This window comes from Leptosomus discolor, chromosome 12, assembly GCF_034619465.1.
Source record: "Leptosomus discolor isolate bLepDis1 chromosome 12, bLepDis1.hap2, whole genome shotgun sequence".
Classification (NCBI taxonomy): domain Eukaryota; kingdom Metazoa; phylum Chordata; class Aves; order Leptosomiformes; family Leptosomidae; genus Leptosomus; species Leptosomus discolor.
Window position 1 is genome coordinate 11,238,866 of NC_141402.1, and position 17,160 is coordinate 11,256,025.

Sequence of the window (17,160 nt, forward strand, 5' to 3'; positions counted from 1 at the left end):
GTAATTCCTACCAGTGTTTCCTCTTTCCCCTCTAATCATATTTCCTTTTCCTTGTCCCCTTAGATTGAAAACTTCCTTTTAGTGTCTGTACAAGCTGTGCCAAGCTCGGCACAGCCGTGGTTGCAGCTGCACCACTTCAGTTCTGCCCATAGTCGAAGTAACAATAAAAATATTGTGCCAAAGGAGTTACGACCCTACGGAACTGCTGAACGCTGGTGGCACTCCTCTTCTGAAACCGACAATGGGAAATGCAAATCGGAGTCGAACTACAGCCTGTGGTTTAGCCTCAGCAATTTTTTTCTAGTTTTGCATGGCCTGGAGCTTCAAGTAAACTCGATTCCACTCTTGCAGGCAGAGGTTTCTGGAAGGTGAAAGCAAATAACTTCTGCTCTCCACTCACCGCTGCAGAGACACTTTTGTTTCAGTGGTTTAGGATTCAGAGTCCTTCCCAGAGACAGGGTCCAAGGATGCTCGTCGGCTCCCAGGGGGACCGCGTGCTGCCAGCTGTGGGTTAACTGGAAGCAGGAACTAGGCTGGAGCAGAGAGGGAGCCCAGGGTCTGGGGAGAGGGAGGCGGTTCGCTTCACCTGTTCAGAGCTAGCTCAGGGGCAGGTTTCCTTTTCTGGCCCAGTTTTTAATGCCACTTTTGCCCAGGAAAGGCTCCTGGCTGGGGGAGGCAGCGAGCCACAGCCCCTCAGGCGCTTGGCCCCAGGCATGGAGCCCGCAGGCAGGGGTAGCCCCGGAACACCACAGCCTGGGCATGAGTCAGAAACTACAGGCTATAATTAAGGCAATTAAGCCTTTAATTAGGAATAATGGAGCTAATGGCTTTTTTTTCCAGTCTACATCCCCTCTCCTGGATAACCTATGAGCCAAACTCTAAGCTCCCTTTTAGGGCCTGCAGGAGGCAAATGTTCACCCCTTGTTTCCTCCAGCTAATTAATCCTGTCCCCAGTCCCGCTAGGGGTAGCAGGAGATGCCCCCAGTTCCTCTTAATGAAGCCAGTTGGTGCACGAGGGCTATTTGAAGGCCTGAAGGGGCTCCCAGGTGGTTTTTGCATGGCTCCGTCTTCCCCTCTGCACCTCCAGCCCAGGAGAGCAGCTCAGGCACCACCAAACCAGACGGTTGCGGCTGAGCCCGGCAGTGCTGCGGGCAGAGGAGATGCTCTTCAAGGCGAGAGCAGAGCAGACGGAGGGCCGGGAGCAGTGCTGTGTGCTGGAGGAAAGGCTGCGGGACGGGAGAAATGGAGCTGTGTGGTTCGTTGTTGTAGCCCACACTGCACTGCAGACGGGCTAGCAGAAAGCCAGACGTGGCCCTGATGTGCCACCGCCATCAGCTGGCTCACACGGCCAAGGGCAGGAGCAGCCGCCTCCTTCCTGGTGCCCTGCCCCAGCGAGATGCAGATCTGGCCCTGCCTGGCACATCCCGGCCGTCGCAGCATCCCTGTCCCTGCCTGGGGAGTGGAAGCAGCAGCTCCCACAGCCCCTTGGGGGGGTTGGAGATTTAGGTTTTGGGGTCTGCAACACTGCAGGTGGCCTCAGCTCTTACTCTCTGCAATGCAGGAGCTGCGGGATGAGCCAGGGAAGGGGGATGATGCATCCTGCATGCGGGGAGCAAGGGTTAAATAAACCCTGCAGTGAACAAATGTCACGTCCTCTCAGCTGTGGCTTGCTCTGGTTTTTCTTTCCAAGAGCAAACCCAGCCCCACTGTTATGCAGGTAAGTGCTAGTTTGGATGTCTCTGACACCAGACTGAAGGAAGCTGGTCCCAGCTCCTGCTGGGCAAGTGATACAGAAACAAAGGCGGGGAGCTGGGGGGGGGGGGGTGCGGGGAATAGAGAGATGCTTTTTGCTTCTTGCTTCAGCCATTTCACAGAGCTGTGCCCGTGCCCATCTCTGTGATGACTTTTTGCAGCTGGCCTCTTCTGCAGCCAGGCTCAAACACCGCTTGACCTTGCTGTTGAGCATTTGTCTGCTTACGGGGCTCATTCTTCCTGCCATACTTGACGAAGAGAACATCTCTGATGTCTCCTGGAGAGAGGAGACCTCGTCTCAATCTGTTCGCACGTGGTGAGAGATGCCACCTCAAACAGGTCTGGGGAAAACGGATTGGAAAAGGGGGTTGCAAACGGGGCGGCCATGCTGGGGGTGCGTGGGTCTCCTCCCGAAGGGGAACAGTGCTGCCCCCTCCCTGTGTTTCCCTCCTGTCTGTGGGCTGGAATAAGCCAGGAGAAGTAGGTGGTATCCAGGTAGCAGGAGCCTGAGCAAGGTTTAAGGTGCACATGGGCCCTGGCGGTGCCCTTTGGTAGAGTATGGGTATGAGATGGGGTGGCGTGCTCCGTATCTCTGATCTCTTCTGACCAGAAGACCTCTCCAATGCTGGGGGTGTAGTTTGGTGCAGACGGACATCTCTGCATTTTGAGCCAAGCCCCCTGAGATCATCCAGCCCTTGCTTTGGAGAGGTCACCCAGCCTGCTGAAGCTGGGAAGATGCCTCCTTCCTCACCGCAGGTGCTGCTGTGTTGATTTTGTACATGCATACACCCCGTCACTCACACCCACTGCCAGCTGCACATCTCGACACCAGGTTGCACACCAGCTGTTGCTCCCTCAGCATGTGGTGGGAGATGGGCAACTACCATCCTCCCCAGCCACTGAGGTCCTACTGATTGGGCCAGCCTGCAGGCTGAGGTCCATGCTGATAGAGGCCAGGGAGCCTGGTTGCCAGGCTTAATTTGGGGCTGCTGTTTGCTGCACTGACAAAACTAAGGCTGAGAAATCACCTGCAAGCGAGGTCAACCTCAGACCTAGTGCTCCCAACTCTGAGCTGTTTGTGGTGGCCCTGAGCTCGGTGGGTGTGCTGCCTTCTTCCCACCAGTAAGCTGGTGGTGGCTGCCCTCTCTTACAAGCCCGCTTGCACCCGTTTGCAGTGGCAGCTCACCGATGGCTCTCAGGGAGGCTCCTGCCTGAGGCTGGGGGGGGATGAGCGGCAGAGCCGGGATGAGGCACGTGGCATCTGTTCTCGTGTTGGCCCTGGTTGCTGCTGAGGAGCACCGCGGCCGCGCTCTCCCGCCCTCGCAGGCAGCTCTCAAAAGCATCTCAGCGCTTTCTAGGCATCCGGCCCAAATCATCTGGTGGGATTAAATCCAGCCTGTATCACATCTGCTTAAAAGTTTCCTGGGGACCTGGGGCTCAGCTGCTCCCTGGAGCAGCATCTCACATTGCCGCTGTCACTCAGGTGCCAACACGACTTTAATACAACTTTTTAGAGTGTGCATTTGTATCTAGTAAGCCCTTGAGTACAGCAGAGTCCCTTTTATATTGAAATTCAGGCTCCTCAATAACATTTTATTATGAGGCTTGCTATTTTTAGAATTGCTGTTACTCTGTTATGAGCAAGGCACCTAACATCCCTCGATATGAAATCATTAAGGGCACAGCAGAGTTCATTTACAGGGGCATTTCTCTGGATTAAGAACAAATCAATACCACATACTAATATCACAGCCTGGTACCTGGCTTCGGTTGCAAATAGCACATCCAGAGGCAGATACTCTCCTTTTGGCCTCTTGTGCTTTTCTTCCAATATCTTATTTACTGTTTTCCCCCAAGCTGTTGTGATGGATTTATGAGCAGACAAAATCCAAAGGTTGTTTTTCCTTGAGCTTCCTGAATATTGTAACTTTCAAAATAAAGAAGAAAGAAATAACCAGCTTAAGTTTGTGATATTGTGGTAACCTCACATGCAATATGACTTCCCCACTTCTGCTGGCAGAGCCCCCTGGCAGCAAACGTGCAGAAGGGAGCGAAGTCCCAAAGCTCTCCCCAATTACATTTGGCTGATCACATTCAGAGTTTAGAATAAGTTTCAGATGTTTTGAGCTGGGAACACACCTGGGGGAGGTGGGTTGGGAGGGAAAAAGGATGAGGATAATTTATAAGGAGCCTCCAACAGAAGGAAAAGCTCTGCTGATCAAGTATCCCCTGGAGGAGTCACCTTCTTTTGTGAAAATCTGCCCTGGGTTGAGAGGTGGAAGTGGCTGGAGTTTGTTGTCCTCCTGGGCACGCTGCACGGGCAGGGAGCAAGGATACACACCCCTGTCTTGCTGGGCCTGGGGCAGTATGGCCACGGCCTCCGTGAAGGACCTTCAATCAGGCAGCGCATGACTACCTTGATCCTGGGTGGAGGCTCCAGCTTTGCTCCGGTCAACGCAGATCTGTGTCCTGGACCTGGCCCAGAGCAGGTTTGCTTGAGACAAAGGCAGGATAAAAGGGTTTTAACTGTGCTGCTGCTCAGTATGTCTCCTGCCATAGCTGAGATGGGAGTTTCTCCATGTTGCTGCTCCTAGCAGCACACAACGTTCATTTGGTTCAGCAGCAGCTTGGGTCGTTGACATGAAAGCTGCTGGGGCCGATGGCATTTGTTTCTCTTTATTTATTAGAACTAAATATTCATCAGCAGGATTTGATTGTTACTTTTTTTGCCTTTTTAAAATGTTGCTTAATGGAGGGAAGTGGCCGTTTGTCTAGGCTGCACTTAATGCTGAGTGGGTCTAAAGGGGTTTCTGTCAAGCTGTTTTGACAATAATAATAAAAGAAAAAGAATCAAGTTGGTGCAGTGCAGAGCTGTAGGCCGTCTCTGTAATGATCTGAAGCACTCAAGCCCTTATTAACTTAATGCTTTCATTTACTAGCTCGTTCCTGGAGGAAGACCTCCTGGTCAAACTGCTATTGCTCCTTTAAAAAACTAAAGTTAGTAATTGCTTCAGCTGCACATCTCATTACGAGGAAAGGCCTACAGCTGAGAGCAGCACTCATCTTGGTTTTGCTTTTAGATTTTTGGAGGGAATTTCAGCAAAACCTCTTGTTATACCTCCAGCCCAAGCGTTACCTATTCCCTTGCTGCATATGAATTTATAAACTCAATTATAAAAGTTCTGCATTTCCACTTTCTTTGGAAACAGGAGCCTTGCAGGCTTGGCCATATTGCAAACCGTTGCCGTATTGACGAAGAGCTGGGCAGAGCCTGTCAGCTGGTGGGCAGTGGCTGATGGATGGTGGTAGGAGCACACTGTATTTACCAGTGCAGCCTTTAACTGGGAGCAGTTGACACTGCTCTGATTACCATTTACCCTGTTGTTCCCTTAAGTGGATGTTTTCTCCCTTCCCTCTCCTAGAGCTGGCTGGGAAGGAGCATGCTTTCCCACAGGCTGCCATAGGGAAGACTTAGTTAAAAAGCAAAAAAAAAAAAGGGAGGGGGGAAGCACTTTCAGGCAGCTTTGAGCAAATAGCTGGAGATAATTGTGCTTTAGCTGCGTTCTCGAACCTTCTGGACTGCCAGGGGCAGTGATGCTGCCGATCTCTGAATTGCTGCACAAGCTCAGGGCAGCAGCTTTCTGTCAGCAGTTCCTGTGCTGGGCTCTGCTTACAGTCAGAAAGCGCTTGTTCTGTCTGTTTAAAGATAATCCATCAGGATTTAAGGGCCATATACGATAGGGGCCCTTGATAAGAGGGAGGCAAGAAGACACCAGGGCTTGGGTGAGATTAGGCTTCTCCTTGTTGCCCATCTCTGTTGCCTCCTGAACAGTGGGATGAGTGCCACCGCAGAGGCACAGGCAGGGAAATTTAGGCACCGCACTGGTGGCTTGCCCAAGGCTCGTGCAGCCAGGCCATCGGTTCCTGTCAAGGCCTGTCCCGAAATACCCGCCTCAAGGTGGAGCGTTGTTCTGTCTTTGAAAGACATAAGCAATGACGTTACATGGAGGTGGGCAGAGGGGTTCTCTGTGGCTGATGTGACCAGCCTGAAGAAAGCAAAGAGGAGGTGGAATGGGATGGACCCGAAGTACACCAGCATTGGAGGAAAGATTCCCGTTGAGCCTCATGCACTTGGATCAGGTCTCTGGAGTGACGCTGGTAAGGACAGTGACATTTAGGTCAATCTCTGAAGCAACTGAAAGCTTGTAGATACCACTGTGGTGAACCACTAGAAAATGTGGAAAGCAGCAGCTCAAGAACAGTCAGCACCTACAGGTAGGTGCTGAGCCCAGCTGTCCTACTGCTGGCAGTGACTTGTTCCTTTTTTTTTTTTTTTAAAGCAGTTCATTTCTTGGAGCGCTCCAAGTAGACCTGCTCTTAAAAGGAGGTCTGATTCCCAAAAAGCAGGTATTCTGTATTCATTCTTCCGAGCTCCAAATCCAGCCTGTGGAGTGGGGAACAGGTTAATTCAAAATCACCAGTGCCTACAGAAAGGCTTGACCACAGCCTTTACCGCTTGCTTTGAAGTTTGCTGTCAACTGCTGGTTTCTTGTGCTCGCCAAAGCACACGGGCTTTTAGCTTTTGTCTGCTGTTCCGCGCCTTCCTTTGATTGCTGTTTGTTCAGCTCCTGAAAGCAGGAAATAATGAACCCATTTTATTAAAACACTTGCTTCGTATTTGGGAGGGATAAATGAAGTACTTTCCTGCATGAATTTTCTTGCTTGGCTAGACACAATATTTGATATGGGAGCAGATGCATCAGGAAGGAAATTGTGGGGAAACTCGTGTGGTGCTTGGGAGGCTCCCTGTCTTCACTCCAGCTACGTGTGACCTACAAGCACAAGATAAGGTGTAGGTCACCAAAACGGCTGACTGACAAAGTCTGGAAGATGTGCATTTGTGGAGAAGAACTAAGATTGGGGGTGCGAAACATAATGCTCTGCACGTCTTGGCTCCACATCCCCTATGTATTTCTGCAAGGGAGCATCAAGGAGAGCAAGGTGAGGGTTTAAATGAGACCTACTCCCACGTAAATATGGTTTCCAAGCGAAGCCGGTTGCCTTGCAGCTCCCCCCAGGTGGCTGGAGGTGCTGAAGCCAAAGGTAATTTCTCACCTTTTATTTTTTTTTTTTTTATGGCCTTACGCTGGAGGTATGCAGCAAGATCTGAAAGCTCTTTGAGTATCTAAGGCTTGGGCACCTCAAACAGCTTTTCTTAGCAGAACTTAACAAAATGAAATTAATCCTGGACACTCGGGTGGTGTCAGGCACCACACGATACCAGACCATTTTAAGTAGCATTGAAGTTAATGAAAAGACTCCCACCGACTTCAGTGGGCGACACATCAAACCCTGCAGCACAGCAAAGCCCGGGTCTCGGCCACGTGCTTCTGCGCTTGGTTTTCAAGCATCTCCATTGTGCTGTCCCTATTGAACAACTAAAAATTCTTTCTCACCGGCTGGAGGAACTGAATAAAAATAGGATCTGAAAACAAAGCATAACGTAAATCACGGCACAAAGGCGCTGAAGGGGAAATCAAAGCTGTGTTCATCATCTGGTCAGTCAGAGCCAAGTGGAAACAACATTATTTTGGAGATTTTGTAGATTTTAACGGTTTCAAACTGAAAGAGGGGAGATTTAGACTAGATATTAGGAAGAAATTCTTCCCTGTGAGAGTGGTGAGGCCCTGGCACAGGCTGCCCAGAGAAGCTGTGGCTGCCCCCTCCCTGGCAGTGCTCAAGGCCAGGTTGGATGGGGCTGGGAGCAACCTGGTCTGGTGGGAGGTGTCCCTGCCCATGGCAGGGGGTTGGAACTGGATGGTCCTTAAGGTCCCTTACAACCCAAACCATTCTGTGATTCTATGTCTCAACTGAGAAGTTCCGGGTGTAAGAAAATCTCCCTGACTAATTAAGCACAAATGGATGTACATGGGTCTGCTCAGAGAGGGGACTAAGTAGAAGTGCTATTTTCTTACCAGCATCAGTACTGAATTTAGAAACTATTTGGAATTAAACTGCTTTTAGAGGCAAATAGGCTACTAGGGATTTTTGGTAGGGGGAAAATTTGCCTTTTCTTGTAGAGCTATTTGCAGGGAAAGAGGTCACTTGTGTTCTGGATTCTCATAGTTTACTAACAATTAAATGTAGTTTTGCAGCCCCAGGGACAGGCATCTCTATGGAAATATACAGCTACGGGGTTTGTGCACTGGTTGTAATCGGGGTTTTAATTTTTCTTCATACAGACAAGAAGCATATACAAGAAGTCAGACTTGAGTATCCAGTTCCAGGCTGTGTTTGGGGAAAGCTTATGGGAAGAACAAAGACCCAGCACACATCTCTCAGTAATCACCCTGGGGTGAGACCCTCACAGGAGGTTGTTTTTCAGAGCAAAACTCCTTTTTGAAATATAAGGCTCGAGGCTTGTTACAGCTGGGCACGAAGGCTTCCTTCCTGTGGATGGACTCAGAACTGTGACCAAAAGTTGGTTTTGGTTTAAAACTGTCATTTCAAGAAACGTAAAGCTTTCCAAGCACACACAAACCTCGGTGCTGATGCTCCAGGCAGAAGTAAGATGGACTCCACAAGCAGATTCCTCTGGACTTTCATGACCTCAGCTCCCATCATGTGCTTCTTGGGCGGGCCGTGCTTTGTTATTGTTGTAGGACAGCCGTGTGTGGAAGTGCTACCCGAGGCCGCCCTGGCCCCAGGGGGCTGCAGCCTGGGTGATGGGTTCTGCTGCTACACTTCTGATCACGCTTCTTTGCTTTTCTAGTAGCAGGTTAGTGTGATCCCTGCAACAGGCTTTCAAAGCAGGCTTGAAAAATTTCCAAAATGCCTTCTATATAACGTGAATAAATGACTGCAGAGGAGTGGCAGGATTTTTGGTTTATTTTTTCAGCAATCTTCCAATTGACAGATTTCTGCAGGTAATTAAGGGCTGCATATCCAGTACCATTTCTCTTTTTTTTTTTTTTTTTTGCCACTTCTGCTTATCTGTTGATTCTGCTAAGGGCTCCTATTTAGTAAGATTCAGGGAAAACTGAGGCACTTTTTTTTCCTGTGTACATGTGCGTCTTTCACATTGGCTTTAAAGAGTATGGTGGTTGTGAGCATATTTAATGGCTCTTCTCAAAGAGGTTTCTGGCAGGTTAGAAAGCAGATCTAATACACTTATCTTATTAACAGCTGCAGAAGCAAGCATGGGAGAAATGATAGCGAAGAGGGAATTACTTTCCTAGTTACCAAAGAGCAGGGGTGAAAGCTGGGATTTATAGAAATCCACTGAAAAATTCACTGACTCTTATGGAACAGGATTTAAGCTCTACTTCTGCTCCCACTCCTAACCCTCCCAAGGACAAAACTCTTGAGAAAACCTTTCATACAAATACGGTAAACCATTTGCTTCGCCACATTACAGAAATGGCTTTTTTGGTGAATGCTCCCGAGGAAAAGCTGCGAAGCAGGCAGGTTGTCATGTGCTGCGCGAGCTAATAGTAAAGCCTGCTGTGACTTAGTCTTGCTACTCAGGTTTTTTTGCTGCTCCTTGTGTAACATCTGCCTGCTGGAGCGACACTAGACTGTCGCTGGCTTCCACTGCACCTTGTTTTCTGTCTGAGAAACAGTAATGAGAGCAACCAAGGTGGTTTTGCTTTTCCCTTTGAATTTTTGAATGACGCCTGCTGTGTTCTTGCAAATTGCATCTTCATTGTAAGTATTTAAGAGCCATAGCTTTTCCTATCAGACAACTTGGCATCAGCTTTGGAAAGAAACATGTTATTCTAAAGCAGAAAACCAGATTAGAAAATTGCTTTTGCAGAGAGAAACAAAGTCCTGTCGGCTCATCTACCCCGGCTCCTTGGCAGTGACGCAGGACAGCTTCCCGCCCAGCACACTGCCTGGCTGCCGCTGCCAGCCGTGCCAGCCGGGGCTGCTGCACTTTCTCAGTGCAGCTTGCGGAACGAGCGCCGAGCCTGGCGTTTTGATCTTTCCGCGAACAGGCTGGCACGGATCTCCATGTAACGCTCCACTGTAACGTGGAAAAGGCTCCTGCAGGAGTTCAGTTTAGAAAGGTCATCCTATATTTCATAGTGTCCCTTTTAAAAAATAGCCTGAAAGAGAAGTGAAGTTTTGTTTTGTTTTTTAAGAGCACATTTAGCTGATGCAGCAGGCACGCAGAACATAAGCTATCCAACCAACTATGAAACAAACACCAGAATTAATTGCTTCGTTCTCTTTGCATTAGGATAAAGCACATGGTTTTACAACGTCTTCAGCGAAGAACTGCTGAATACGGGAAACATCTACTACTGCCTTACGCTAAACTGAAAAGCAAGTTCAAGCGTAAAGATGGGTGGGGCGATGGCCAAAGGCAAGCTGTCCTACAGCTTCTTTTGGGAGGCCATCTGGTTTTGAGGTTTGCGCGTATGAGTTTGACCCAGCAAGCACGTTAAAGAATTACCGCCTCTGCAAACCCAGGTTTTGTTCAAACCAACTTCTTTACAGTTCTTCAACTACAGAAAAGAATCCACAGAGACACTTCTTACCAGCAGTTGACAGATGAGTGCCAAAAGTTTAACCGTACCGAGGAGTAACAGACTGCAGGCGAAGGGATGATCATCTGTTCCAGCCCGCCTTCCGCAAGGCTGCTGTGACGATGGTTTGCCTGACATTTGCATACGGGCTAACGCTGCCTTTGGACAGGATCCCGAGCACGCACAGATGTGGGAATTTGCCTTCGCTTTTAGGTAGGGCGGGTCTGCCTGTGCACCCCCCGCCTGGAACGATGCGTGTTCTGGCTGGTGGAGCCACGCAAGACGAGGCCCGGCTTTCAGGCCGACAGTGCACCAGGACGGTGAGACCTTTGGCAGGGTGAGCACCTGCCTCGGTGCAGGTGACCCTCACCAGCCCTCACGCCCAGCTGACCTCTCAGCGCGCTCTCCCCGTGGCCAGGCGCAGCACGGCGTGAAGCCAGCGCAGCGACTGACGGGGCACAGCTTGCCTGCGTGCCAGCCACAGAGCAGCGCAGGCGCTTGGCGAGACCGAGACTTTGCTCCTGTTCCCAGCAGCACGCGTCAGTTCTCACCTCCAGTGCTTGCCGCGGGAACACTCAGACACGTTTTACCCAAGCGAAGGGTGCTGCACCGTCGGATGCGCTGGTTTTCACGCTACGGCAGCCCCAGTGGTTTGGAAGGGCTGGGGTAGGGACCGCAGGCTGACTCCAGCTGCAGCGGCAAGCGCGCTCTGCTGGCTCTGGAAGCCTTCAGGAGTAACACCTCGTCCTGTCCAAACAAACTTGCCCACTTACCTGCTGCTGGCACCCTGAGCTTCACTCCCAGGGCTCCAACCCCCTCGCCCGCCTAGCACAAGCAAACGGCAAGATCCACGCATACACTTCGCTCTACCTAGAAACTGCAGGAAGGCTACAGGGAAAGAGCTCCTTTATTTCAACATTTGCAAGAAGTATAGTTTCTCTACAGGAACAAACATTTAGTTTTGCTGGCAGAAGCATCTAAAAATTAAAAAAAAAGAACTCCAAAGACGAAGCATCCAAACTTTTAATTGAATCTTCAAATCTTGGTGGTTAAGTGGACTTCATCCTTCCTTTGTTTCCTCGAAAGAGGTTAGTGGCTCAGGGCCATATTTTCTCCAGAAGGTAAACATCTCTCAGCGGGTGCACTACAGGTGGCTTTCATCCTTCACTACCTGAAGTTCAGTTTCAAGTTTAGAATTAGAGATACGTCCCACACAGCTCGCAGCACGGTACTTTTTTCATCTCATTTCTCCAGGGGCGCATAGTTCAAAAGCTTCTCAATCAGATCCACATGGGCCAGGAGCATCCTGCGGCAGCAGTATCTCTTCAAACCAAGAGCATCCAGGGCATCTCTGTTAATGAACAAGAACAATAAAGAAAGAATAACAGATGAAGTGAGTCAGAACCACTTGTAAGTGTTCCTAAGCAACACACCGATTACTTTGAGCTTAGTCATAGAGGAAAACTTCGTTTGCAGTTCAAACTAAGGAACAGAAATTCAGCATGTGCTTGTTAATGTTCTTTTCCAGGTCCTGCTGTCGACAAGGTGTTCGCCTGTTCTCTGGCCCGCGAGAGCACAGGACCTTCTGCTGAGATGGCATCTGGCCGACGCAACCGCTGAAGGTTCAGAGGTGGGTCTGCAGAACGCCCTCGGGAACGGAGGCGTCACGGACTAACTCTTACGAATCTCCTCTTCTGAGCCACGCCACTCATGAGGGCACATTTGGTTGTGAAACAGCAAAGTTAAGTGAGATGCAGGTATTTTGGCTTTGGAAATAAAATTTTAGTCTTCTAAAATTTGGAAAGAGACTTGAAATATGCCACACTTCTAACCTCAGTTATGAAGTTACAGTAACTCAAGTCTTCCTTTTACAAACACCAGTCTGCAGAGAAGAGAGGAGCCGATCTGGTTCAAAATTTGATCAATCGAGAGGTGTGAATGTAGTAACAGGAACACAGTTCTGAAACACGGGAAGTCGTTTCTACTCCTCCTAAAATCCCGGACAGCCCACAATTACCTGTGCTGGCTACAGCTCCTGCTGCTTGTACAGCAGAGGGTAGCATGAAGGCACTGGTCAGTCTCCTGACAGGAGTGAGGAGCAGCATCTTCAAGCACTGTTATAACACAACGTTCCTGTTAACTGAGGATGATACTTGCCTACTTCACAAGATGAATTTGTGATCTGAGCCATGCTAAAAGGGTGAGAGAGATACAGAAACTGAAGTAACTCAAAATGCAAAGTACCCCTGATGGATGGGATGCTAATCCCGAGGAAGGCTGACACCCTTTCCAGTGCCCCTATCAGCAGGCATTCAGTGATACAACTGCTCCCCCCAAACACACAAAGAAGGCTCTGCAGACTACTCAACGAGAAATCGGTGTGTTACGGTCTTTCCACTTCACTGCTTCTGCACAACGGCTCAGATCCTTACAGCCGGGTAGAGAACGCCGGTGCCATCCCAGCCTGGACCACTGCGTGGCCCTTCCACCGCCACTGCCAGCAGAGCTCTTACAGGCAAGTGGTGCTACCCAGGCTGTTCAGCACCAACCTGTTAACCACAAAGCCAGCCTGATGCTCCTTCACGATTTGACATTCAGGAACCACAACTGATCTCAGGTCTGTAGATCTGTATGACGCAGGGCAACAGCCCAGCATTTGCTTGAAACAGCTGTAATTTCCCGAAACCTGTAATTCTCCTGCAGGAAGAAGCTGATAGATACGTTTCTAAAGCACAAATGACTGAAGGGAAGCCTCTGCATAAGCCAGACAGTGGTAAAAGGTGGTTTGGCTTCAAGCAGCACAGTCTCACCGCACGGAGTCAAATGCCAGCGGCTTCCCTGATGACGTCGGTTAGCCCTTGTGCCTACCAGCAGTTCTCCAAGGGCTCAAATAGCAGGGCTGTTCATTTCAGGACTAGTGTTTGCAAAAGCTATTTAACAGAAGTATATGACCAGTATATTTTGTAAAAAGAATGTTTATAAATAGTATCACATGATGTCTAAACTTGCCAAAACACTTGAGAACAGAAGCATCTGATGTCTGTGGGTACGCAAGCTCTAAGAGCTATCTGGAAAGCTCTGAACTTTCAAATACAGTTATCAGAGATGCAAAGCACTAACATTAATCACAACTTTACAAGTCATCCTACACATTTCAGCTAAAGCACCTTCAGTTGTATTTCCCTTTCCCTCCAGCTTCCAAGAGCCTGGGGAACAAGACACTTGTAAGGGACATACAGAAAGGTGTGGGTCTGGTCGTTTAGACAAGTTTACTTCTTCCATTTTGCCCAACCATTTCTTAAGCTGCCATTACGAGGGATTCTGACACTGTCTGCACCCTAAGATTTTAACTGCTCCTATCTGGAACTCTGCTCCTGATCTCATAACATACCACCACAGCATTAGCTTGAACAGGCAGCCCAGAATCACACCAGCACGACAGCAATAGTTTTTAAGTGACCATTTATCAATGACAACGTACATCAGCAGAGGAATAATGAAGACAGGAAAAATATTAAAATGTAATACTTGGAAAACAAGTCAGAAGTGCTACTAGAACAGCTCTGATAAATTCTAGTATTAGTGAGAAATGATTAGCCACCCATCCTTTTTTAATGTTTTTTTTTAACTTCATAAATGAAAGAAAAAAATTTTTTTTTGGTATGAACTTCCCAAATACCTTTAGTTTAGCAGCTGCAATATTCTGCTCAGCTGTTTGACGGGTTCTGGGATGTAAATGCCCCCTAAAAAGGCCACTCACAGAAGTAATGAGATTTAGGAGAAGTATTGAATGATTTTTCACTGGACAGTTTTTAATGAAACTGATAAACGGTGGGGGGACAGGACATCTTTCCCCTGCAAACGCCACATCAAGCAGTGAGAAGCACTGAGAATAATCACAACTTCCTACAAGTTCAGATGAGGCTCAAACCCCAATGTTTTCCTTCCCTGTTTGTTCTGCACTCCAGTGTTCAATGTTTGACAAAATAGTGTCCTAAACTGTAAGAATTTTCAGATTTACTTCAGAGAACAGGCAGTGATACCTGTGTAGTTAATATACACTCTTCTGGTAGTTCACAGACATATGACCATTTAAGAACCTATTAGTAACCCGAAGTATTTGAATGCAAAACAAATACTCTTTTCTTTCTACTCAACAGTTTCAACAGCACTTTGGGAAGAAGTCTCTCAAACTTCTAACCTTTTTTTTTTTTTTTCACTCGAATTTCAAACATCTGTGGGTTTTTCCCCCTCCATATGAAACCTGGTGACAATGTAAATATTTCTCAAGAGTTACCTTCTTGAACCCTTCTGAAGTAGTCCCACCACAGCCAGACCCTCCTTGAACTATGAAAAGACAACTCTGGCTATGCAAAGCACGCACAGACTTCTTTAAATATAACTGTTAGGACTATTAGTCAGGTATCTAGAGCAGCTAAACTTACCCTTCCCCCAAACAAACCAGTGCTTTCAAATAAGGTTAGCAATTCTGGGTGGCCAACATGAAATGCTTTTAAAACCGCCTAAGAGGGGTATACATTGTTAACAAAGTGAGTTACTTCCTACCTTGTAACTTCTTGTTTCTCTCCCCTTTAAAAAAAACCACGTTGGTGTCAAAGTTGACTGCAGTCCTTCTTTCTTTCCTTCCCGTTCCATACAGAGGTAAATATTTCAGACTGTTTTGGGTGTAAGGGTTATGACTTGGCAACTTCCATACTACTACCCAGAAAGATTCAGTAGGGAGACAAGTACTTTCTTACCTATTAGAACTTCTAACCTCTGGTTAAATAGTTAAGACTCAGAATGTATCTGTAGTTTTCAGCTTCTTTACAGCCCTGATCCTGCACTTCCACACCTTATGCACTCTGCAACGTCATCTAAAGTCCGAGTCAAAGAACATACAGAAACAATACCCACCCTTCGGTATACTCTGCCTGCAGAAGGCCAAGGTAGGCTTCCCACTTGTTTCCAACTATTTTGCCGCACGTGAAACATCTGACCGGGATGATCATTTTTGCTCTGCAGCTGCAACATTAAAAAACACAGTCTCACACCTCTGCAAAACGACTAAATACCACAGTCAGACACAAGAAGGGAAACCCCGAAGTTGTCCAAGCCCCAGGCGGCAGCGCCCCAGGCGACGTGACAGCCAGCGAGCGAGGCCGCGCCACGGGGGTGCCAAAGTGGAGCACAAGGCGGCTCGGGTCACCCCAGCGCCCGGCCCACGGCCCCACCGCCCACGCCAGGCAGCTCCCAACGGGGCTCTGCTGGAGGCCCAGCGCCTTCCGGCTGGCGGGACCGGCCCGGGAGCGGGTCACCCCTGCGCCACGGCCGGCACAGCAGGCCTAGCGGTGGCCTAAGAGGCGGCTGTAGGGCTGGGGCCGCCCGAGGCCTCGGCCTCCCCGGCCGGGCCAGCCCTCCCCAGGGGCGATCGCTCGCCGTGGGCCCGCGGACCCCAGCCCGAGGCGGCCAGGCAGCCCCGGCCCGCCGGGCGCGGAAGGGACGGCGGCCCCGCGGCGGCTCCTACCGCAGCGGCTCCTACCGCAGCGATCTTCCGCGCACCCGCAACGCCTGCCAGGGCGCTACCAGTGCGGCGGGGCCGGGGGGGGAGGCGCGCCTCCTCCGGGCGGGCAGACGCGGCGGGCGGGCGGGAGGCGGCCCGGCGCACCCCTGCTCCTGCGCAGGGCGGCGGGATGGTGGCGGCCGAGCGTACGGGGTCCCGGGTGGCTCAAGAGAGTGGCGGGCGCGGGTCGGGCTCGCGTTCGCGTTTCGCGTGAGGCGCGCCGAGCCGAGTAGCAGCGGCGGGAGCGCGGAGCGGCGGCACCGGCGGAACGAGCGGCCGAGCGCGGCGCCCGCCCCTGCTCCGCCTCGTCCCCAGGTGGGCGGGCACTTGTTGCGTTCCGAGAGCGCTTTGGCGGCGGCGAGACTTCTCACCCCGTCCTGCCTGAGGTACCGGCGCCGTCCGGGGCGGGAAGCGCAACTGGTGGCTGCCACCCGGCACCGGCCGTGACGGGCACCCCGGCGGGCAGGGCTGTGGGACGGGCACCCCGGCTGAGGGCCGCTCCCTCCTGGGCAGGGGCGCCAGCTGGACGGCGGGAGAGCCCTTCCCCACCGCGGGCAGAGCCCCCCGCCGCCCTGGCTGAGGCGCGGCCGCCCCGGGGAGGGCGTGAGGGAGGACCGGGGCGGGGGGTGCGGCGGGCGGGACCCCCGGCGTTGCCTCTCGCCGTGTCGCGTCCCCGGGGCCGCGTCTCCGCCGCGTTTCGCGCCGCCTCAGGAGGCGGGAGCCGCTGCCGCCCGCGCCCCTACCCCGCTCCGCTGCCCCGGCGCCCGTCCCCTGGGTTGACCCCGTCGATCCGCAGCCTCCCCGCCGCCTGCGGAGGCGAGCTCGCCCCTCGCGTCCCCGTCAGGGTGCGGGCGCCGCCGCGGCTCGCCCGCCAGTTCTTAAACTCTAGGCTCGGCGCCGTCCCGCTGTGCGCGGCGGGAGCGGCGGGACGGGGCCGCTCGGCGGGGCCGGGGCTGACCCGCGGGTGCTGCCGGTGGCCGGGGCGGTGCTGGCGGTGCTGCCGGCCCGGCCCGGCCCCGGGGACGGGGCAGTTGTCCCGCTTGGCGGGCAAGGACTGGTCGCTGCCGAAGCAACTGGCTGCCCCGGGTCTCCCGGGCCGGGGATTCGGTGGCGGAGGCTGGCGCGTCTGGAACCTGTTCGTTCCGTTGGGCTGAGGGCGGAAGCGTTGGGCACAGCCCGGTGCGCTCAGCGGGAGCCGCCAACTTCAGGGACAGATGCTGCTTTTCGGGAGACTCCGGGGTGAAGCGTTAGTCTGAGCGCTGCCCTCCCGTTACAGCGTTAGCGTTGTGCTAATTGTCCTTGAGCAGCGCAGAA

The 17,160-nt window shown here is 51.3% G+C and overlaps 1 protein-coding gene across 2 annotated transcripts; it reads right to left on the bottom strand.

The window, feature by feature from the left end:
• Positions 1–11,172: 11,172 nt before the first annotated feature.
• POLR2L (RNA polymerase II, I and III subunit L) lies at positions 11,173–15,852 on the bottom strand. 2 transcript variants are annotated; one of them, XM_086472128.1, is made up of 3 exons: positions 15,826–15,852; positions 15,201–15,308; positions 11,173–11,634 (listed from the first exon to the last, which is right to left on the bottom strand). In XM_086472128.1, the coding sequence occupies exons 2-3, from the start codon at positions 15,293–15,295 to the stop codon at positions 11,526–11,528; spliced, it is 204 nt and encodes a 67-aa protein (XP_086328254.1). In that variant the 5' UTR covers positions 15,296–15,308; positions 15,826–15,852; the 3' UTR covers positions 11,173–11,525. The 2 variants fall into 2 exon arrangements, with proteins under 2 accessions (XP_086328254.1, XP_086328253.1); XM_086472127.1 differs by having other exon boundaries at positions 15,811–15,845.
• Between the last annotated feature and the right edge of the window lie 1,308 nt (positions 15,853–17,160).

Excerpts from the sequence above, each read along its gene's own strand:
- POLR2L (XM_086472128.1), bottom strand. The coding sequence starts at position 15,295 with ATGATCATCCCGGTCAGATGTTTCACGTGCGGCAAAATAGTTGGAAAC. Across the intron at positions 11,635-15,200 it reads CAGGCAGAGTATACCGAAGG|AGATGCCCTGGATGCTCTTG; the intron begins GTGGGTATTGTT and ends GTTCATTAACAG.